General features: G+C 37.2%; 1 protein-coding gene and 1 pseudogene across 1 annotated transcript; both read left to right on the top strand.

Moving 5' to 3' along the window:
- Positions 1–67: 67 nt before the first annotated feature.
- LOC137962922 (phosphatidylinositol 3,4,5-trisphosphate 3-phosphatase and protein-tyrosine-phosphatase PTEN2A-like) lies at positions 68–14,608 on the top strand. Its single transcript, XM_068810056.1, has 12 exons — positions 68–783; positions 2,992–3,093; positions 3,168–3,224; positions 4,023–4,088; positions 5,039–5,215; positions 5,342–5,428; positions 5,519–5,583; positions 5,670–5,746; positions 11,916–11,962; positions 12,560–12,690; positions 13,522–13,591; positions 13,839–14,608. Exons 1-12 carry the CDS (start codon positions 346–348, stop codon positions 14,361–14,363), a joined length of 1,842 nt encoding a protein of 613 aa, XP_068666157.1. The 5' UTR covers positions 68–345; the 3' UTR covers positions 14,364–14,608.
- A 297-nt stretch (positions 14,609–14,905) lies between these two features.
- On the top strand, positions 14,906–22,434 carry LOC137963494 (uncharacterized; annotated as a pseudogene).
- Positions 22,435–22,744: the final 310 nt, after the last annotated feature.

The raw sequence follows: 22,744 nt of genomic DNA on the forward strand, positions 1-22,744 counted from the left end.
AGACTTTTGATCAAGTCGTAACATTTGTCAATCAAGGTGGTGTTGCCTCGCTCAAAACAAGAGCATTTCGTCTTCTTAAAATGTTTTGTCCTCGACAGTTTCTACTACTCAACGACGCATCGTTATAGCCATCCGAAGTCCACGACTACCTGAAACCCTAATTTCGTGAAGCATTTCACCCGATGTGGACGGGTTTCGTTGCTGAGAGGAGAAAACTTGAGTCAGATCCGAGTTTTACTTACAGGGGCGGGGAAGGCAAAGATCTATTTTTGGCTTTTACGTGCTGAATGGTAGGTATTTTTCATTTTATAAGAAATCTGAAAGATTTGGAACCTGGGCATCAAAATGGAGTCTGTACCAGCTGATTCATCATCTCCTCCATCCGCCCCCGCCCCCGCCCCCGCTCCCACTCCGATCCCTCCTGTCGATGCCATTCCAGCTGCTTCTGCACGTGATGGTCCATCAATATTATCAGCTTCAGGTATCTCTTCTTGGGCTAAAAGCCTTAAAATCCCTCAGGCCCTGCCCCAAGAGAATTCACAGCCTGGATCTTCCAGTAAGTCGACATTTGCTCGTTTCACTAGTGGCATTGGGCTACGTTTATCTCCAAAATCGCCATCTGGAGATGAGAACACAGAGGGTCCAAGTCCCACTTCGACTACTGGTCAGTCTGGTGTTTTGGGGTCATTCACGAAAGGCTTGGTTGATTCATCTAAAAGTGCAGTTAAGGCTGTGCAGGTCAAGGCTCGACACATGGTGTCTCAGAACAAGCGAAGATACCAGGTAGAGCTTACTAACATTTGCATTTAGTATGGATTCCTTTCTCATCCTTGTTGTTGACATGCTTTCTTGAGTCTGTATTGGGTACCTGAAAATCTTATACAGGATGGTTGATATGGGACTGGTACTGGTCTGACTATTAAGCCTCTACCAGCCTATGCATTCTGTATACTAAATCCGACATGGTATGACTGGATGGTACAGAGCTGAAAAGCACGTTGTATAAGTTGATACGTCCTGTGTTGGGTACCTCCAAATCTGATAACTATCCTTGATACGAAATATGTGTTGTTCATACAAAAAACTATGGTTATTGAAGGAAATAGTCGATGGATAGATGCACTTTTTAGCGGTGAAAGGAAAAATCGCTCTCAGAAAACTAAAAATTATTAGGCCGCAATCTGGGTAATTACTTTAGGAATATATTTTTGTAATTTTAAATCTTTTATTGGTCAGGAAGTAGTCTGCTCTTTGATGTGTGGCCACTGTGATTGGTTTCCACTTTCTGATTTGTTGTTTCTCTCTTTTGATGATCTATGCAAACCAGTTAGATTGTGGGTAATTCTGTAGGGGCTTGTTGATTGCATTATGACTAATTATGATTCTTAATGCTGCACAGAGGAGTAGGTCAGTGTTTATTGTTTTCAGTGTAGAACAGGTTGGCAGAAGGAAATCTTCTAATCATAGAAAGCACCTAGGTCTATGATGGTGATTGAAGTGGTGCTGCTTTAGGTTGTTCTGGGAATTATTTTTCTTCTCTAGTCATAAAGTGAAGTAACAATAGTTTTATCAATGCAAGGTATGCTTTATGTTAGGTATAAGTAGTATATATATTTAATTCTTTGGAAGACAATCTCATGTGTGCATAAATTTTGAATTTTGAAATGTGAAAAAGGAAAATTAGAGAATAAAAGCTTAGTGTTTGTAGGAAATGCACTAACATTCTCTAAAAAAAGAAAATAAAAAGAGCTCTGAGAATGTAAAATAAACAAAGGATTTAGCCGACGAGATATAGTGAATAGGATAGTGCTGTTGAAGAGCTCCTTATTTTTGTTTTTGTTTTGTTTTTGTGAAATAGTTCAAGAGGTCTTTGTTTATCAGGTTAAAACATGGGATCTGTTGACCTTTCCTAGAATAATCTTAGTCTTCATTTTCTCTGTTTAAGGGATTAAATATTCTTGCTGCCACCTTTGTATTTGTGTTAGTACCAATTAATATAAAATCGGTCCATTTCCTTTTTTGGCATCATATAGCTTTGACTGTTAGATGCTGATTAGCAGTTTTCAAATGGTTTGTGTATGTGACATTATGATTGCGGTTGTTTGACTAATGACCCTCCCAGAAGTGTAAGCAAAATGAGAAGCTGGGTTAACTGCTCCTTTTGTTCATTTGTACCTTGGAAGATGGTAGATGTAAATATAGTTGAGGTAATAAAAGCCTACTATGGGAGGCTAAACCTGATATGCTGCAGGGTGTTTTGCTTTCATAAGATGCTCAATTCATATAAGTCTAGATGTACTCCCAAAAATAGGTCATTAAGGGTTCAAATACACATTGAGGATTTTTTCATGTTAATATGTAAACGTAGAAGCTGGTTTTTCCATCATAAAAATCCACCATATTTTGATTTTTTTTTCATTTTTGTAAATTTGTTGATTTGAAGACTTTTCGGAATTGTTATTTTATGTTGATTTATTTGTTCGCTTGTTATCTTTCTGTTTCTGGAATGGCTTGGCTTGTAGTTTTCATTATGAGAACCAATGCCTTTAGGCATGTATAATTGTGCATTGGAGTAACTCTAGTACTTTTTTATGCATGTCTACATATTACCATGTATGTCAGTGCTCTGGGTTAGGGTTGAATGGAGCATGCCTAATACTTGATTGCAATCAGTCTGTACTGCTCCATAAGAGCTGATCAAAGTTGATATTTTAGCAATTTGAGGATTATTATTTTATGGATTTATATCTGTTTATATCACACCAGGTATTTCCTCAATCTTGGTTACCTTGGCTGTGTAGATATTCCATGGTTCTAAAATTTTGGCTTTTCAAGGTGTCGATGTAATGCTTTTGAAAGTTTTTTAGCGTTTTTCAAGGCAGGAATTCTTGTTTTTCACAATGTATGTCAATTTTGTTAATTTCTTGTTTCTGTTACTTATACAGATTTGAGGATTGACTTGAAGCTAAGATTTCCTATTTCTGTTTGTAGGAAGGTGGATTTGATTTAGACATGACATATATAACTGAGAACATTATTGCTATGGGTTTTCCTGCCGGTGACATAAGCTCTGGCTTTTTTGGATATGTTGAAGTAAGCAACTGTTGTATTATCAATAGCTTAACTTTTTTATTGTGTTTTATTTAACTTGTGAGATTACTGTGCAGGGCTTCTACAGAAACCATATGGAAGAAGTGATCAAGTTTTTTGAGACTCATCACAAGGTAATGATAATTATTCATCCTTTTTGTTGTATATAATTAGTGTTAACATTGTCTTCTTAACTGGATGCATGGCGTACTCTTATTATCGTGATCTTTTTGGACTTGTTTTGAACCATTAGCATTTGACTAAAAATTGGAGTGATCTGACATCAAGATGTCCAATTTTCAATTATGTAAATAAATGTTGCTATTGTTGTTTATCTACCAAAATAAAAAAAATAAAAAAACCTAAATGTTGTTCAGCATGAGCCAGGTGTCTAATTTGTAAGACATCTCAAGTTGTAGGTTTGAGTAGGAATGCAAGAAACAATGGTTCAATATACTGCTTTATAAGCAACTCTGTGTTAATTGCTGTTGCTTATGTGTGCCTCATGTGGTTGTGTAGTGGGTTTCACTTATGTTGCTGTCTCATTAACTTTCTCTATGTGCATTATGCTTGCCTTCATGGGCTTTCTTGTTTATCTCTTTGTATCTATATACTGCATTTTCAAAACGCATTCATGTTTTGTAGCCTTTACCATAGCCTCGACAGCCATGTTAGGGGTTTTCTTCATTCTAGGTCTTGGATTCAAGTCCCATGGGTGTCATGTGTATCTAAGGTAAATATCAACAAAACATTCATGCGCTGATTAGAAACAGATGCCGTTTTGTTCTGTTTGGGGTCAATGACTCCTTGGATATATCTTCAGTTTACAGTCATGGATCCTCTTCTTTCTTGGACGTGTTAATTTGTATATTTATTTACAGTTTGTGTTGGCTGTTCACTATGTTTGTTGCTGTTGTAATCTTTGTTTACAGGGTAAATACAAGGTCTACAATCTATGTTCAGAAAGATTGTATGATGCATCACTATTTGAGGGAAAGGTAAGCTTCAGATTTTATTAATTTATATCCGTAGTTCCTTACTGTTATATCAAAATAATTTCAATTTATTTATCCCAATTTAATCATTGTGCAAAATTCAGTTATTTGTTCATGTTGGTAATAGATACATGTCTATTTTGTTGTGAGTAGTTCAATTTCCTCAAACTTTAACTGCCTTGTCTTATATGTAATCTCCATCAGAAATGTACCATTTGATAAAAGGTTTAGGTTTTAGTTGCTGCACCAACTTCTTAGATTTTTTATACTGCACTGTCTCTTCTCATGTCTCTACCATACTGTAATTTTGTGGTTGTTCAGTTTGATTATATATGATACATCTATCTGTTATCAACAACTGTTAGATCAACAGATGCAAATCATTATAACGAGGACCTCCATAATACTCACCAGTTCATAATGATTTATGATTCTAATTAAAGCTGTTCAATAATTGTTTTTGTTCAATTTCTTCCTCTCTCTTTCTATTGCTGTCCCTCCCTCTTGTCTGTTCCTTTTCTTTTCCTATTCTCTGAAATTGTCATGATCTCAACTTCGGCGGCCTTCATTCTTTAGCTATCCTTTGAGGTTCTGATCAACATATGATTATACAGAAAAAACATATATCCTTTTAAAAAAAAACATATGATTATACAGAATCCAGTCAAGAGTTTTCTCTGTTCAGTTTGTTTTACTTCTCTGAAATTTTCATCAGATCACTTTTGAAGCCTTTAATTGTTGAGCTATTAACCATGCAGCCAAGATAATCTGTAAAAATTCATCTGAAGAAAAATAATATACTTCTATGGATTTCAACTTCAAATACTTTTCCATATTTTTCTTTGAGAACCTCATGTTGATCTAAATCCTGTTGCTACCATTTCACCGGATGGCGCAACACAAAAAGTTTTTTGCAGTAGTACTTTCTTATGCTTTTGTATTTCCTCAACCAGGTTGCATGTTTCCCCTTTGATGATCATAATTGCCCTCCAATTCAACTTATAACATCATTTTGTCAAAGTGCTTACTCCTGGTTGAAGGAAGACATCGAAAATGTTGTTGTTGTTCATTGTAAAGCTGGAATGGCAAGGACAGGATTGATGATTTCTAGCCTGCTTCTCTTCCTCAAGGTGGGATTAGATTTTTAAATTACTCTCTCTCTCTCTCTCTCTCCTCCTCCTCCTCCTCCTCCTCCTCCTCCTCCTCTCTCTTTGTAGATTTCATATGATATCCATAACATGAGTATCAAAATGCAGTTCTTTCCAACAGCCGAGGAGTCCATTGAGTACTACAATCAGAAAAGATGTATAGATGGAAAAGGGCTTATTCTTCCAAGTCAGATTGTCAGTACATTTCTTACGACAACATATACTTTCCTTTCCTAGTTCAATTCCACTATCATCTAATTTTATGTTCCTATATGCTTGTCATAGAGGTATGTGAAGTACTTTGAGCGCATTTTAACTTACTTCAATGGGGAAAATCAGCCTGGCCGTAGGTATTCTGTTGACTCTCTACATTGATCTTGTTCTGAGTTCCTTAACTGTATTAACCAGGCCATTAACTGACATTAAATTTTGCTAGGTGTATGCTTAGGGGTTTCCGCCTTCACCGGTGTTCTTATTGGATTAGGCCCTCCATTACTGTCTCAGATCATAATGGTAAATCTAAGATTGGGAATTTCTGCCTTCATGTTATTAATTTCCTGCTGGTAGTCTGTATTGCTTTGGACATTGCAGTGGATGTTGTTCTGTAGGCCCATATGCTCTACTTTGTTTAGCTTTAGTGATTATACCTCAAAAGTAAGGGAACCCTTCTAAAGGACGGGAGAGAAAAATTGATTATATGTTATGTATTTTAATCATCATAATTTAAATTTATATAACAACTGGATAGAAGGTTTCTTGAGTAGTTGGTTAAGAGATACATTGTAAGAGTTTCATTGAAACATGGACTGAAGAATAAAATTTTAATATCTAAAAGGAAATGGTGAAGAACAATAAAATAAAAATAATTAATTATTTTGTGATGGTTTATATAAATTGTTTTTGAAGTGGGCCCAAAGTTTCTATAGTGAGATAAAATCAATAAAATTCTGAGGAAATTTGGTGGGAAAAGGGATGATTATATAGTAGATTCTTCTAACTAAATCAAGGAGCTTGTTGCTTTTTTATTTTTTATTTTTAAGGAAACTGCTTATGTTTTATATCCAGATTCCTTTGTTTTAGTTTCATATGCTTTCAGTTATTCAGATATAAGCATTTTAAAATTTTCATTTATTTACCCAAACTATTGACTGCCTAATCAGTCTGACATGCTTTAAGGTGGCAACGTTTTCCACTCTCTCTCTCTCCCTTCCCCCTCCCTCTCTCCCTTCCACTTATCTGTACAAGTCCTAATTCAATATGAAAACAAAAATCCGTATGAAGGAAATAGTATGTCATCACATCCATAATTGTTGGATCACTGACTAAAACAATGAAGGCTTATTGTTTAAAAGCCAATACATTGAACTTTGATGAAAGCTCCTTTGGAGGCCCTAGGTCAGGTGGGGTTGGTGGAGGAGGCAAAGATCATTCAGAGCAAGTTCTCTTGGGCTATTCTGGGCCAGCAGGGCTTTGCTCTTTTTTGTAGCAGGTCCAAGAATTTATGCTCTGCACTTTTCCAACCCAGTGGTGCTAGAAGGAGATTCAGCTTGGTGATAAACTAGTTTCAAAAGGACATCCCTTTCCCATGGAAGCTTGGGCATATCTCAGATGAGATCAAAGAATTTGTATCCCTTTTCAAATTGTTTTGCAACACTCAAATTGTTCTGCCAATAATACCACAGATAAAGTAGCTAAGGAAGGGTATCCTGTCCAAGTTTTGGTAGTGGAGAGCCTTGAGAGCTGAAATTTTTTTCCTCTCTTATTGTATCTTATTATTGCATTTCATTTAATATAATATCACAAGTTCAACAAAGAAAAACTGCAGACATCCTTTCCTCTCTTCACACTTTTCTTTTCTGCATCCATTCAGCTTCTGCAGCTCCCATGATTTTTCTCAGTTAAAGTGATCCTTCAGACATCTTTACTTGTCTTTCTCATTCTGGATGCTGGGTACTTTGGGTTGGTCCAAACTTTAGCTGGCTTGGCTCCAGTTTGCTAAATTCCACATCACATCCATCCTATATATATACATATATATATTTGAATGGTGGAGAAATTTTACTCAAGAGAAAAACAGAAATTCAAAAAGTGAGGCTTGGAAGTCAAAAAAAGAAAAAGAAAAAAAATATATTATAAAAGAAAAGTAACATAAAGCAACTATAGAGGAGACCCCATAGAAACAACAAGATGCTGGAGTGGAATCACCCCTTTTGCCAAAGAGTCCACTGGTCAATTTGCTGATCGATGTATGTGCTGAGATGTACCCAAAGCCAAGCAGTCAAATCCAAAAGTTATAGCACTGTGAAAATGAGTATTAACTCAGGAACTAATTCTGATTCAATTAAACACTTGAGATGTACTTTCTTTGTGATGTGACATATGCAATGGAAAGTTATAATATGAAACCAACAAAAGGGTGTTTTCTGTCCCAAAGAAATGCATCATGCATATAAAAATGGAGACTAAAATAGAATGGTGCACATATAAAAAGAGAGACTAAGATTGTCTGTGGAGTGGGTGTCAATTATGCATGAGAAAAGATAGAGAATTTGCTTTGCTATTTCATATGGTGAATTCAACTTTTACACCATCTAATTTGGGAGCTAAATCTAGTTTTTGATGCATGAGTGTGGTCTGATTATCTAATTAGAGTCATTTTAGAAAAGGTGAAATTTCTGGTGACATATGGCATGAGGAGTCTAGGTGCTACTAATTGGCACCCATTCTGAATCTATGGGAGAGGAGGCCTTTTTTATAACTTGTTGTTTCCTAACAATTGAGTTTCAAGGGAAAAATGCTTATAAAAAGGCCCTCAATGTGTTAGTGAAACCCTCAGTTAAGAGTTAAAGATTTTTGGGGAATTGCCGTTGGCATCGATCCGAGAGATGGCTTTGAGCAGGCTTCCCTCTGGGTTTTCATGGGCTAACGAAGTTGAGGAGGAAGAAAGGAAGCTTGAAAAAGAGAAACAAAAATTAAGCAAAAGACATAACCCGTTCGGATTCGTAAGGCCAAGAGGAAAGGTTGTGGAAGAAAAAGGAATTGAATGGCGAAGACTCGACGAACAACTGAACCACTCTTCTAGGAGGGAGAAGAAACTGAAAGAAAACATCCCTGCAACAACTATTCTGGCAAAAAGAAAAGAGAATTCACCGCCTTAATTTAGGTGTCCAAGACAGACCCCCCCCCGGTGAACAAAGAACGGTAGAAATGTGCCTGAACACTCCGTGCAAACTTCAGTTTCTTGCAAACCGAAAGATCAAGATCTCAACGCGCTTGTGCCGCCATTGATGTACCCACCAAGAAACATCATGGCTTTGATGGTAGAGATGCAGAATCCTCATGAACCAAATTGTTTTTGATCCCGGAGGCAACTTAATGAGCATAACATGGAGCTAGACAGGGTGAAGGGGAATTTCGCTGATAGTAATTCAAGGATTGCAGCTGGTCTCAAGTCAAGCATTGAAAACATGAACAGACCTTATCTAGACAACATGAAAGCCATGAGAATGACACCTCAAAGGAGAAGATTGCTAGCAGATAATGAATTTCAATGTAGAAGATCCTCAAACTAAGTTGACATGAATAGAGAGGTAGTGAGAAGCTACAGGAAGAGAGGTGTGAACAATTGGAGGCTGGGAGGACCGGGACCTGAAAGAAATTTCCCAGTGGAGTTTCAGGGGAAGGATTACATGAAAGAGAGGAGGGGTTTCAACACCTGAAGCCAGTAATTATAATCATCAAAGAAGGTAAACTAAATCAAGCATGGCATCAAGATATTTTCCTTTTCAAAATTTGACTCCCTATTTTCTCTCTAATTTATTTGAACCTCTGCTGTGATCCTTATTTTCTCTGTAATCCTTACTACATGATAGAGAAAAATACCAGTTCAAGAACTGATCTATCAAAAAGAGTTAAAGATTTTTTTTATTTTGTTTTTTGAATATTGAACTCTGCACCCTGGTAAGGCTTGAATCCAAGATCTCGAAAGTTCCCCATGATGTCATTGAGTCAAAGGCCCAATCCACAAGTTAAAGTGTCGTGATTTGGGCTTTTGGCTCTATGGAGGCGGAGCATTTGTTTAAGTGCTTGTATTAATAAAATCTTGAAGTCAATTTGCTTGCATGCATGCATAGGTGAGTGCTAATGGGATCATTTGATATGGAGGTACAAAGAGTAAAAAGATAGGGAGGGAGAAGAAGGTGGGGAGGAGTTTTTCTTTTTATAAAGATGTATTTATTCAGCATCATTTAAAAAAAAAGATGTATTTATATTAACAAGAGAAAAATTACAAAGGTGGAAGGAGCAGATCCCTAACAACAAGCGAGTGCGGGATTGCTTCCTGCTTGGCAAGCACATCTGCTACTGAATTTGCGGATCTCGCAATGTGAGACCAAATACAAGATAATAGGGAGGCAATTTCTAGAATCTCTCGAAAGATGTCCCAATGGCGCCACGGGGGAGGGGATGCACACTCACATAATCGAGAATTAGGAAAGCCGAGAAGAAAGGTAGAACAGAAAGAAAATGGGAGGGTAGACCAAAGACACTAAGCATTGTTCCAAAGGAGAAAAAAGAGGGGACACATGTCTATGAGAAAGATAGGTAGTTGCAGAAGCTGGAGTGGTGGTGTTGGGATGACGAGGAACCATAGCAGCAAGAATTGGGAAGAGAGTGAAAGAAAAAGGAAGGCTACCGATATATTAATTGCACTGAGAGATGTAGAGAACATGGTTATCTCCACCATGGCATTCTGTTATTTAATCACATTTGTTTTTTACTGGTTTTGGCTGTCCACATAAGGTGTATTATTTGGCATGCATTGAGCACTATTCTGCCATCTTAATTCTCTTATTTATTATCTGGTTTGTACTTCTTCTGAGTGCTCGCTAATACATCAATCTTAAATGTCTTTCCTTGTTTCACAAATTCTTTTCAATATTCTCATCTCAGCCACCAACTTCTGCGCTAGATTTGACTTCTTCAAAGGTTACTTCTGATATAGAAATCTCATAGCGACACTGTTTTTCCAGCTCTCTGCTTTGCAAATTACTTGTTAATAGTGCTACAACTATGCAAACTTTCAAGTGAAAACTGAGCTCGCCGTGACTTAAAATTGTTATTTGGTTGATGAACACTGGAGAAGAAAGTTGTTGAGCTTGGTGAAAAGAAGCTTCAACAATGGTGGAAGCGCCAATATTATTGCTAACACTTTCACCAGGGAGGGGTTCCCCTGCCAGCACCTTGCTGTAGGAACCTCACTCCCCCTCTAGACAATCCTTGGCACTTCTCTTGGGGAATGCTCTTTTGTTCATTCTCATTTTATTTTGTATTTCATTGGCTTGTACTCTTCTCTTTCGAGAGCCCTCTTAAATGGAATCTTTTTTCTCATTTTCCTCAAAAAAGAAAAGAAGAAGCTTCAACTCTGTCAGGTTAATACTTTCGGCCTGTCTTGCGTATGTTTCATGGTGCATTTGGCTCGAGCGGAACAATCGGAGATTCAACTCCAAAGCTAGCACCCTGGACAACACTGCTTCTCATGCCATTGGCCTCATCTCGAGCTGGTTTCATATAAGGAAGGATTTTGCCTCTCTATCGAGTGTTTTCCTTCGGGAAAATTGGAATTTGATTGCCCATATGTTTGGCCCCTACAGAACTTTGAATATGGCCATTTGGGATTCTCCCCCTTGCGACTGCATTAAGCTGAATTTTGATGGTAGTGTTATTGGCTGTCCTGGGCAAGTTGGAGCAGGCAGTGTGTTCAGAAGTCACAATGGAGACCCTATTCTTTCTTATACTGGTCCGGTGGGCATTGCCAATTCCAATATTGTTGAAGTTAGTGCTCTGTTGTTCGGCCTCCAAATCTTCAAGGATCGTCACCATGGCAAGTTAATAATTGAAGGTGACTTGAAAATTGTTATTAGTTGGTGTTCCAAAGACATCTCCCCCCTTGGGGCCATTGGCCCATCACTGATAGTTTTGTTGACATTGTATCTTCTACTCATTATAATTAGAATCTCATTCCTAGATCAGCGGACTCTTTGGCTGATAAATCGGCAAAATTCAGAACTTCCCAGCAATCTCTCATTGTTTGGGAAGGCTTCCCTCCTTTGTAAATTGTTTTTTTGAGCTTTTATCTTAATAAAAATCAGCATCATTTCAAAAAAATAAAAAACTCCGTCAGGTTTTGTTGGAGTCCAACATTTGACACTTGGATGCTTCTCCATGCTCATCCATTTTCCTGCAATCCTATTCATGTTTTTGTAAGCCATTGTTTAGACTGTATTTCATAAATGATGGATAAAATCTGAGGTTTTGATTTGTTCTGTGAGATGTTGTACTGCTGTCCTAGAGTTGGAAGACCATCTCTTATTGTTTTGACTTGCTCCTATGTCTTGCTAATAAATTATTCATCATGTCAAGCAAATTGCTGCAATCACTTATTCTGATCAGCAATTTCACAAATATCTATTTTCTTGATCTCCTCCATGCTCTGTTCTTTTTTGTTTGAAAATCCGCATTTTCCTACTATACTTAATATCTCAAGTTCATAGTTTACAAACATAAACTCTATTTGGCAATACACATAATTACTGCATCTATGTTTGAGATTTTTTCCCATAGAAGCTTTTATTTTTCCTATGTTTTACTTATTCTGTCAGATCTTGATTTGGTCGTTCTGCAGGAGTTCTCTTCTCAACCAAAAAGCATCCAAGGACGAAGGATTTGATGGTAGGTCTTTTAGCTAGCTACTCTTTATCTAGTTGCCTACTTTTTTTCATTATGCACACATACTGAATCTCAATGCAAATGGCACCCCTAGAATTGCTTAGGTTCAGCTCCATGGTTATCTCAGCTCTTATTTTGATTTTTTTCCAAATAACTTGTACTTTTGGATGTCATTGTAGTGTTTAACCAAAATGTAGCGATTGCCGTGAACCAAAAGTCTTTTCTTTCAACCAATTTTTTACTTATCATCTGCACTCCATCAGTTGATTGGAAGCAAGCATTCATCATACTTTTAAACTGTTTATGGTCATTAAGATGGCTCCTATTGTGTGGTCTGTGGAGGCTGATGAGAAGTTTTTGGCCTTCAGAATTCTCATATGGAGACTTTGACATTCCTATTCATTTCTTTGGTGTATGTGCCCGGTGTAAGCCAATGTTGATTGATTAGAGCCACATCTTGCTGACCCCTTAAAAAATACTCTTTACACTCATGATGGGAGTTTAGTTAGATCTCATTTATGAGTTTCAAAAGCAAATTGGTTGAGCATAAAATTAGTGAGATGTATGCTTTTGTTTGGCTTAACTACTTTGTTGATGCAGCCTGAAGATTTTTGGTTCAGCGCACCAAAAAAAGGGATCATGGTATTTGCTTTACCTGGGGAGCCTGGTCTTACTGAGTTGGCTGGTGATTTTAAAATCCATTTTCATGATCGCCAAGGCGATTTTTACTGGTTTGTTGCTGTCCCTCTTTCATTCAGCTAGACTTGGTTACATTTGAGTACCATAAGTTAGCTGTCTTTATAAGTGTGAATTGTACAGTTTATTAGTTATTTTAGATCCTTAGTATTTTAGGAGAATCCCAAAATCTGGGTATTGCAGAAAAGTAAAAATTACATGTCAAGGGACATGTAATTTAGTTATATTTTGTAAAATGGTGCCTAAAAAGTTAATAATTTATTCAACAGAAACATTTACCCTAGCCTTTATTCATGAAGTGTATCTGTGTGAGAAACTCATTCAGGTATTAATAAGCATAGTGAAGTTATAATTTTTTTCTGTTGTTCATTTTGCTTGGTATCTTTTGAGAATGAAACTATCATTTGGTAGAAAAGAAAATGTTTCATGTGTTATCATACACATTCACAGAAAAGAAAATGCTTGATGTGGTATCATACACATTGTGTTTGAACACTAATACCTTCATCTTTAATTTGTATTCTCTCGTGTAGTTGTTTATATTTTTACTGGAAGGGTGTCTTTCTGCCAATAGGAAATTAGGCATAAACACAAGGAGATAGAAAATTTCGTTTCCTTTTGCTCAAATAGTAAATGATGGGAAAAACAAATTAAGAAGGCACAAATGCAAGATAGTAGTCTTAAATATTGTAAATCATACTATTTCATTTTTTGTTTTTTTATACTACCCAGTTGTAGCTGTGATTTTTTGTTTTCCTGTTGCACAGGCAAAGAAGTAAAGGAAAAAAAGCAACTGGGTATATTTGCCTCTCTTTCTTGAGTTACAGTTATACCTAATTCTGTTTCTTTTGCTTGTGTGCTTCCAGTTGGTTGAACACGACAATGATGGAGAACAGAAAAACTCTGACCACGTCAGACCTTGATGGTTTTGACAAGGTAGGTGAGGGGGCCCTTTTTACTTCATTTCCCCTAATGTCTGTACACTGATTTCTTCCTATGATTTTATCCAAAATGTCTAGGGAATTTTTACATTGATTTTCCATCACACCATCTCTTAATTGAGGACAGACCTCAATTATAAGCATATGGACTTCACAGAGAAAATTATTCATATTTTTTATGGTCTGGCATTAGTCTAATTTTTATGGTCTTTTCACTTATAAAAAGAGCGGATGCTATGCAGAGGAAACTACCTTCTCCTGGATTCCAAGTCGAGGTTGTCTTGGTTGACTATGATGGCACTCCATCAAAGCCTAAGAGTGAAAATACCACCGAAGGAGCAGATGGAAGCTCTGTCAATAACTCTGCCTCTGGTGATGCAAATGTACCTGGAGACACCAGCAAAAGCTCGAAAAGTAATGACGGAGATGAGGTATTCTCGGACAGTGAATCAGACGAGTCTGGCTCTGCAAGAAGTCGACAGGTGAGAACAACAGCTAGTGCTGTGGAATCACCATCGTCCTTGGGTGAGAAAATTGAGACAGCTCCGAAAGAAATGATGAGTGTAACACAGGGGGTGGACCAGGTTTCCTTGGGAAGTGAAGGGGGAACGAAACAAGTCCCCATTAGTGAACCAAAGAAAGAAAGTGGGACTTCTGTCCAAGGTTCGGCAATCCCTAGCACAGAGTCTGTTAGCGAATTCAAGGCCATTGCAGCAGACGCCTCTGTCTTTACTTTCGGTGACGACGAGGACTATGAAAGCGACTAAATCGATGAGAATTTTCAGACTTCATCAAAATCTTGTACATAAAACGTATTACATTTCAAGCTGCTGGGAGGGGGGGAAGAATGGACCTGAAGAAAGACCTCTTCAAAGCACCTTTGGGTAGTGAACGATGCAAGTGATTTAGTTGATTGCCACTGCACTATTCCTTTGGAATTTTAATTTTATTGTTTTATTATTAGACCATTTGATTTCGGATTAAAAGGTAATTGTGGATCGAAATTGCATTATTTGGTGGCTGGCCCTTTCGTGTATTTGCTGAACCAAGTGGTTAATCCATTACAAAAAATGCTACAGAAGAAGTGATCGAATCGAATATTAACCATAATCTCGTTCTCCATAGAATCCCGTGTGTTGGGCTAGCGATTTCGTGGCCACTTGGAGCATCCCAAGTCTCAACTTCCATGGCTTTCATCCATCATCCGAGGACATACAACTTGACAAGTGTTACTGCCCAGCTCGGATTCTGCTCTCCATTTCTCGTCCTCAGTTGGCGGATAGTTTCTCCGCCTCTCTAACCATGATCACTACGGTTGGATCTGCTACCTGTTTCTCATATATTGCCCCTACGCTCGGTAGCGATACCACTTCCACTCCCTCTATATCTGCCTCCTTATTTTCGTCTGAGTGTTCGAAACTGTCCTCGAAACTCTTACTTAAAAGTAACTCAATGCGCGAACCAATGCGTCGGCGGTGATTCAGTGTCGACCAATGCGTTTAGCGAAACTCGGGTATGTTTGTTCTTTTTTCTCTCCTTTCGATGATTTTGGACTTTCTGTTTGGTCGCCGTTAGCAGTTCTATTTATATTCATTTATCATTTGGACAACTTGCAGTCGCATCGTAGCTCTTTAGAAACTATTCAACCATAACTTGCAGTGTTGATTGCGTGTAGAAGTTGCCCCACTTACTAATTTTCATGTATATTTGTGTAGCGCTCAGCGCGAACTGCACAAATAGGCGGGGCTGTGGCAATCGTCGATTGCCACTAGAAGATAATGTAGTCGATGGGACCTTGTTAGATAATTCTTCCAAGTGTTGCTTGGCTGCTGATGTCATGTAATTTCTTTGCTTCTGCATTGGTTCGTTGCAGACTTGTTAGAGATAGTCTGTAAGCAAATGTACTTTATCGTACGCTTATAAACTCGCTAACACATAGTATGCTTATATACTCATGAGTCTTGTCATGGAAAAGAAATCCCCCATCTATGGGCCGAAGTAGTCAACAGCCTATTATAAAAAAATTAACTGAACAGAGACTAAAAGATGTAACATGGTTCACCCACGAAGGAACTAAATCCCTGGAAAAGGAATGAATTTTAATTTTATATGTTATATTCTTCCCATTGCTAGCTCTGTAATTTATAGAGCAGAGCAGGTGGATCTGTATCCACCAATAAGGTAAATTTTGTATCTGTTCCTCAATACAGGAACCATTTCCTCTGAATGTGGAATGACAAAACTTGCAACTAACTTTTTCGAATTCCCTCAAATGGAATCTAATAGATTCAACTTGCCATACCTAACTTAAAATCAGAATGTGTTACTGTAAAACTGATTATGATCATGTTCCTGATAAAACTGAAAGTGGGTTTGGTTTAACATTCCTTGTGTCAGTTGATTGCCTTTGGCTTGGATTAGATCAGATCAATCCATCTTGATCCCAAGACTCAAGTGTTCTATGGGTCAAACGAGGGGCCACAATCTCGGATGTTGTGATAGAGTGCATATAAAATGCGAGACATGTTTTTGAATGACATGAAGAGGAGACTTTTTTTTTTTTTTTTTTGACAATGACTATCTTTATTAAACAAAGAAGGGAAAACAATTACCTAAGAAGCATGCCCTTAACAACTAAAGATTGGAGGAAACTCCTTGATTTGCAACATGAAGAGGAGACATTGTCAACCAACTGTGATTTAGATGGCAAATCTAGCTTGAATCAGAATCTGCTTAAGCTGATCCCTACTCACCTTTTCTTTTCTAATCGGCCTGATCATGTGACTTGGGCACCAAACTCAAACACAGTTGGTTCCAAAGCCCATTGAACTATATAAGCGATGTTAAACCTCGGTGGATCCCATGGTAGAGCATATGCCAGTATGAAATATTATATTTGTCTCATATTGTTGGGCTCAAAATGTTTTGAGCCTTACAAGGGTCATGATGGCAAGACTGATGCATTTTCAAGTTTAATTATTACATTTACATTTCAGTACATTCAGTAGAGAAATTGTGTCTTCTCACTCACAGTTTCCATTAAGGTTACATCTGTAATAGAGTGAAATTTTGTCATTGTCACTTGCAATTTTTCTACTTCCGTATTTCTTATTTTTTCTCAATTGATGCATGCTGGGAGAACACTCCAACTTGAAGAAAACTGTGAACTGTGAATGAGGTAGATATAAGCATGAGAGGGTGAAAACATTAGAAAGAAAAGACAAGGATCTTTAGCAAGAGAAAACTTTTATAAGACATCAACTACCTGATTTCGAGGAAAACATAACATAGAACACTAGTCAGAGTAACATGTCCTGTGTTTAATGCCTCGTTCTTCAGTTGTATGCTTGAATATCTTTCAGTTAGTTTATCCTTATATTGATATAATCTAATTCTTGATTTCTGCAAAGAACTAGAGGTCTGCTGACTGGAAGGCAGCAAGAGCTTACAAGGATAGTGGGGTCATCTATGATGGTAGGGTTGAAGGCTTCAATGGTGGTGATTTATTAGTCCGGTTTTACTCTCTGGTTGGCTTTCTTCCTTACCGACAATTAAGTCATTCCCATTCATGTAAAAGTAATCTCTATGTTTTTTGTTTGAAATTAGATTTGATCATATAGTTGTTCAACTTTGCAGTAATGACATTTTCAAATTTTTAGTATTGTGAAAACATGTGGTAAACTCTCTTAGAAAGTTTCTTAAAATTTTAATTTTCAAGAAATGTGCACTGATAGGTTATTTTCAAAACTAACAGAACGTGCATCCCTATGGGAATTTAGTATCTGAGGGAGAAGACCCTAGATGTATAAAAAACAAATGGAAGCATTGGTTTTTTTCTTCCCAGCAATTCAATTCTTTATTAGGCCAAAAGTGTTCCTCTGAAAATGGTGCTTTCTTGGTCTTTTTTCCTTATTTGATGCAGCTTGCCTGCCATATTTGCATTACAAATTGCCTGAAGTTGGTGCCATGTGTGTGAGAGGGTTTTCCCATTTCAAATATATCTTCACTAAAGCCTCTCTGAGGAGCTTTCTTTGTTATTTTCACATTTACAATGTGGGATAATTGCAAATTGTTTTAGTCATGGATATGAACTACTCAAGTGAGGACTCTCTCTCTCCTCTTTCTTTCTTTCTTTCTTTCTTTATGTTTTAAGGAGGAATAAAGTGGTAAAGATCTCCTCCATTGGCTACAAGACTTAGATGAATGACACTTGGGTTGCTTGTTTTGGATGCCAAACATGTGATAAAGATTTTGGAATTCTGCTTTATCGCACTGGGCTTACATCAATAGAGAGTGAATCTGTCTTTTGGGTTTAAGAGTTCTGCACATCCATTCACATTGTGAATGTTCCAAAAATCCGGTGTCCTTTAAAATTAGAAGTCTAGTCTTGAGTCCAATTTGTTGTTTGGTGGCTCGAAGGAGGAGAAAGAATTACCAGTTGCATATGTCTTGTCAAAAGTCGGTCTATTTTTTTTTACTGCAGGGTGGAGCTTTTCCTCATATTCTGTCAATTTTTGTGTCAAAATTCAAATTGTTACTCATTTTTGGAATCTTTTCATATTTATGGCTCTTCTTGTTCCACAATCTCACAGTATGTGTGCATGAAGCAAAAGGTTCACAATTCGAAAATTTCCGCAACTAAAGAATGAGCTATTGTCTTGGTTATAAACTGCTGAATTTTAATTATTATTATCATGTTGTTATTTATTTTTGTTTTAGTGTTAACAGAGAAATAGCTAGTTCAAAACTGTGCATTTGCATTCCACCGCTGGGTTTTTCAAACTATGGGAACTGGAAAAATGTGGGTGCCCACATTCCAATACAAGCTGCAGACTTACCTTAGTTTGAGTCACTAGAAATGACTAAATGGCCCACCAATGTCATGTCATTTTGAGCGCAAAGTTGTTGTTTTCATATGTGTGTCTGCCATCTTTTTAATATTTGACCTTTTATGAGATTAACTCTGCCTCATCACTTATTCCTTTATAGAACCTAACAAAAGCATTCAAAAAGTAGCAAAGGGTCTGGTTGGTTCAGTTTTTTCTGTGAAGGTACATAACCACTTGATTGTTTATCCTTCTTATATATTGCTTCAAATACTGCTTTTTTTTTTAAATATGTGTTTACTTTTATGATTTGGATATGGTAAATACTACTGAGATAAAGGACCCCCATGAGACTTGAACCCAGGACCTCTTTTTTACTTTTAAATTTCAAATTTCTATATGCTCATTGCCCTGTGGTTTGTTATTTTCATCTTGAATTAGACTTTTGATTTATTTTCGTTTAAATGGAAAGTAGTGACACATATTGACAGATAGTTTTACACAGAGTCTTCGCCAATATGATATCTCTAGAAACCTTAAACAAAATGTTATACCTTATCAAGCTTTTGCTTACTAGGAGGATTTTAAGTTGGCCCTAGGTCCATCCCAAAATGACTAACAAAAGTTGAGATGCCTTTCCCAACTAAGACCACAAAAATTTTCCAATTTTTTACCTATATGGAATTTTTTTCCAATAACACCCTTCGTCATTTCCAGTCCTAAACAAATTGATGATAGGCCCAAGGTTTAGACAACATAAAGGAGCCCAATCAAATGAATGCATTATTTGGATACCATGTTAAAGTTTGATGAGGTAGATCCCAAAATAACTAGCTGAACTTAGGAGGCTTTTTTCTCAACTAATAGCTACAAGATTTTTCCAAATGTTTAACCTGTGTGGGGTTATTCCCTCTAACAGAGGAATTTACCACTCTAAAATCCCAACAGCTGCACATTGAATATTCTTGGATGATATACAATCACGATGAGATTTTGTGCTTTTTGTGGTTCAATAATTTCTAAGTGTGATGTAAGTTTCTTTTCCTCTTTTAATAAAATTATATTTACTGTTAAAAAATATATATCTTATATGAGTGAAGTTGGTCTGCTAGATTTGGTACTTGCTTAACCTTATTATGGCATCTGTACTCAAACTGGCCACCTCACCCTATTTCTGGTCTCTCAGTAGATTTCTGGTCTATGTTATGAAACTTTTGTCGTTAACTTATGAAAGACTCCTCCTGTGACTGTAAGTATCTTACGTGGTCCTGGACATGTATATTTTAGATGTCAGAAATGTAGATCCTTTGATCCATTTTATTGAGACTAAGATCATGTGGACTTACATGTTTGATAAGCATGAAGTTATAATGACATCCGACCCATATTTAGTGCATATCTTTACTGGAGGTCATCCAAGCTAATGAAGAGGCAAAGGTGGGCTCCGTGGAGGATTATGGTGCCTTTTCCACCTGAGATTTCCAGATGGTACTTTCAAGATTGTTAAATATGCTTCCGTTCTTTTCATATTTGGCTGCAATGAAGTTGGTCCATTAAACAGATGACTAGATATTAATGAATTTGTTGCCAGGTTGTTATTATCTCACTGGACTTGTCCATGTATTGGAGGTATCATGGGATCTAGTTCATGATGTAAGGGATATCTTGAATGAAGGTGATGATGTAAAAGTTAAGGTTATCAAAATAGATAGGTGAGCCTTTTACTATTTTCATCATAGAATTTTAAAGTGCTATGGTGAATCAATATATGATAAAAAGCTAGGCCAAACGTGTTGCACAAAATTTATAGCTGCCCTAATGGTAGTGTCTCATGACAATTGTTTATAAAAGCAGACTGCCCATCAAATTGGAGGCAAGTCATTTCTGACTTGACCTGAGTTGATGAAGCAGTGATTTTGTATTCCAAGGACCATTTCAAATTTATAAAAGATATGAAGCTTAGCCACTATATTACACTAAAGACTAGTGTGGCAGGATGATCCCACTCCCACCAACCATACCTTGTGTTTTGACTTCAGAATTTGAATTTCTACAGTTAAACTCCATATGGGTGACCGACCATTTTATTGTTATCATTGAACTGGTGCATCTGGCTACTGTGTCCATTTTCTTGTTGAGGCTTCTGTCGGTATAAGAACCGGGATGGATTGCAGTATGGTGAGCTGGCTGGTCCACACTGGTTCTTATAACGAAGCTCAGGACATTATAAGATTGCCACCACCATACACTGCTTTTCTTAAATGTTTTTGTTTTTAGAATGTTGGTTATACATGCATACAACCCCTTTACCCTTGGTGAAACTTGAACCTAAGACAACACCAGAAACTCCCCCAATGTGACCATTGAGCCAAAGGCTGAAGTGACTTTATTGTTTTCCTCAATACTTACCCCAACACTAGAAAAACCCCTACCCCAATACTTTTTACTCAATTTTTGCCTCTGGCTCACGATTAAGTATCTTTTTTTTTCTGGGATCTTTTCAGTATGATTTCTATTATCTGTGTGGGCATATGATCTCTTTGCATGGATCAAGGGGAAAAGAAAGGGTTACTTTGTCGATCAAACAACTGGAAAGTGATCCCCTTTTGGAGACACTGGACAAAGTATTTCCTCAAGTGAGTATCCAAATGCTTGATCTAACAGTATAAAGTTACGGAATGCAGATGAAGGCCAAGCCACAGGGCACATCTGACACTAGTTCAAATGCAGATCTTCTACCAGGGTTGGAAAGCATATGTCTTGAGCTACTACAGGAAGAAGGGTAAAGAAGTTCTTTTTACCCTCTTAAAAGATGTACCCATATTATTTGTTCATCTAGACATACATGGTGTCATGTTTAGCTCTTTTCCAGTCTCCAGTACATACTAGTATGTTCACCAGTTGGCACAATTCCTTTCAATGCCCCTTACATTTGTTTTCAGTCTTATTTGGAAGAACAGCTTCTCCTTACAATTTAAAGTGGCTCCCCGATATGAGCACAATTTTCTGATTTCTTACTTCAATGAAAAGTGGAGGGATGCCCCACTAATACCCAATAAAGGGACACTAAATTGAAAGTCTGCCATTTTAAAAACATAAACATAAGTCTGACAATTAACTCTGATGATTCAACGGATTTTTATTTTTAAAATTTTCTGTTACAGCATCGCAGATGTCAGAATTGGTCGTAGAGGGTTTGAAAAGCGTGTTGTTTCACAGGATTTGCAGCTTTGGCTCTCAAATGTGAGATGTTTTTGTCTTCCAGTCGACCATGCTACTCTATTTAAACCAGCTTGACTTTATTTTATTTTCTTCATTTTTGATTCTTTACTTTTGCCTTATCTACAGGTTCCAGTAGAGGATAAGCAGTTTACACACTCCTTGCTCGTGCTGGCAGAGAGGTTGGGAAGTTTGATCGCAGGAAATCACCTACAATCTAGATTACTCAAAAGAAGAAAAGCTCCCATAATACGAAAATCTATTTTGTTAGCAGAGAGCTTATAAAATAAACGAGTTGGGATTATAAAATGACCAGAACACAAGTGGTAAACGAGTTGAGATTATAAAATGATCAGAACACAATTGCTTAACCTTTGAAATACTATCAACAAAGCAAATTCTGTATATATAACAACATTTGCAATCAACAAAAAATACCGTATTGATTGCTTAACTATTTTATATGGTCCAGGTCCAGGAAGTGCATCTGACTACTGATCTTGATCAGGATGTCATAAAATTGGCTGTACAACGAGTGTTGGAACGGATCCCTTGAGCTCAAATTGTACAAAGAGATCTGAGGCTATTTATTACCTTGCTGATTACACTTTTCTGTATTACTCTGTATCTTGTTTATGGGCTGCTCTTATCTCATTCTTTCTGTGTAAATTGCAACATGAAGCTCTGCTACTGTGCAGTACCATTACAGGAAAATGAGTTTGTAATCAATAGAAGAATCCTGTAATGAAATTTATTTTTCTTTGCTTTTAATTAGGTAATCTGCTTTCTCTACAACAACCCAATTTACACTTGCGAATACTCGGCTATTTATTAAAATAGTTTTTTTGTTATCTTATTTGAGCTTGATGATTACCAAATGAAAAAGGAGCTAAAGAAAAACATATACGGTGCCAAAAGAGGCTCTCGATCATATAAAATTGATGGAGCGAGGAAGATGGTAGAGTATTCCCAGCATGGACACCATACCCACGTGGTTGAAGGTACCTTCCCTACCTCTCTGCTCTTACTTTTTCGGTCCCATGGTCTGGTCTTTTCTGCTGTCCGCGACCAACTCGCATCAGAACTCACCGGATGACTTCGAA

The sequence above is a fragment of the Aristolochia californica genome, unplaced genomic scaffold (genome assembly GCF_029961685.1).
Source record: "Aristolochia californica isolate CCGP_79_NKW_82.1479 unplaced genomic scaffold, dmAriCali1.0.hap1 SCAF_4, whole genome shotgun sequence".
Taxonomy (NCBI): Eukaryota; Viridiplantae; Streptophyta; class Magnoliopsida; order Piperales; family Aristolochiaceae; genus Aristolochia; species Aristolochia californica.

What these genes read in the sequence shown, in the direction of transcription:
- LOC137962922 (XM_068810056.1), top strand. Translation starts at nt 346, where the DNA reads ATGGAGTCTGTACCAGCTGATTCATCATCTCCTCCATCCGCCCCCGCC. An exon ending in TTATTCTTCCAAGTCAGATT is followed by an intron (nt 5,429 to 5,518) that starts GTCAGTACATTT and finishes TGCTTGTCATAG; the next exon opens with AGGTATGTGAAGTACTTTGA. An exon ending in CAAGGACGAAGGATTTGATG is followed by an intron (nt 11,963 to 12,559) that starts GTAGGTCTTTTA and finishes TTGTTGATGCAG; the next exon opens with CCTGAAGATTTTTGGTTCAG.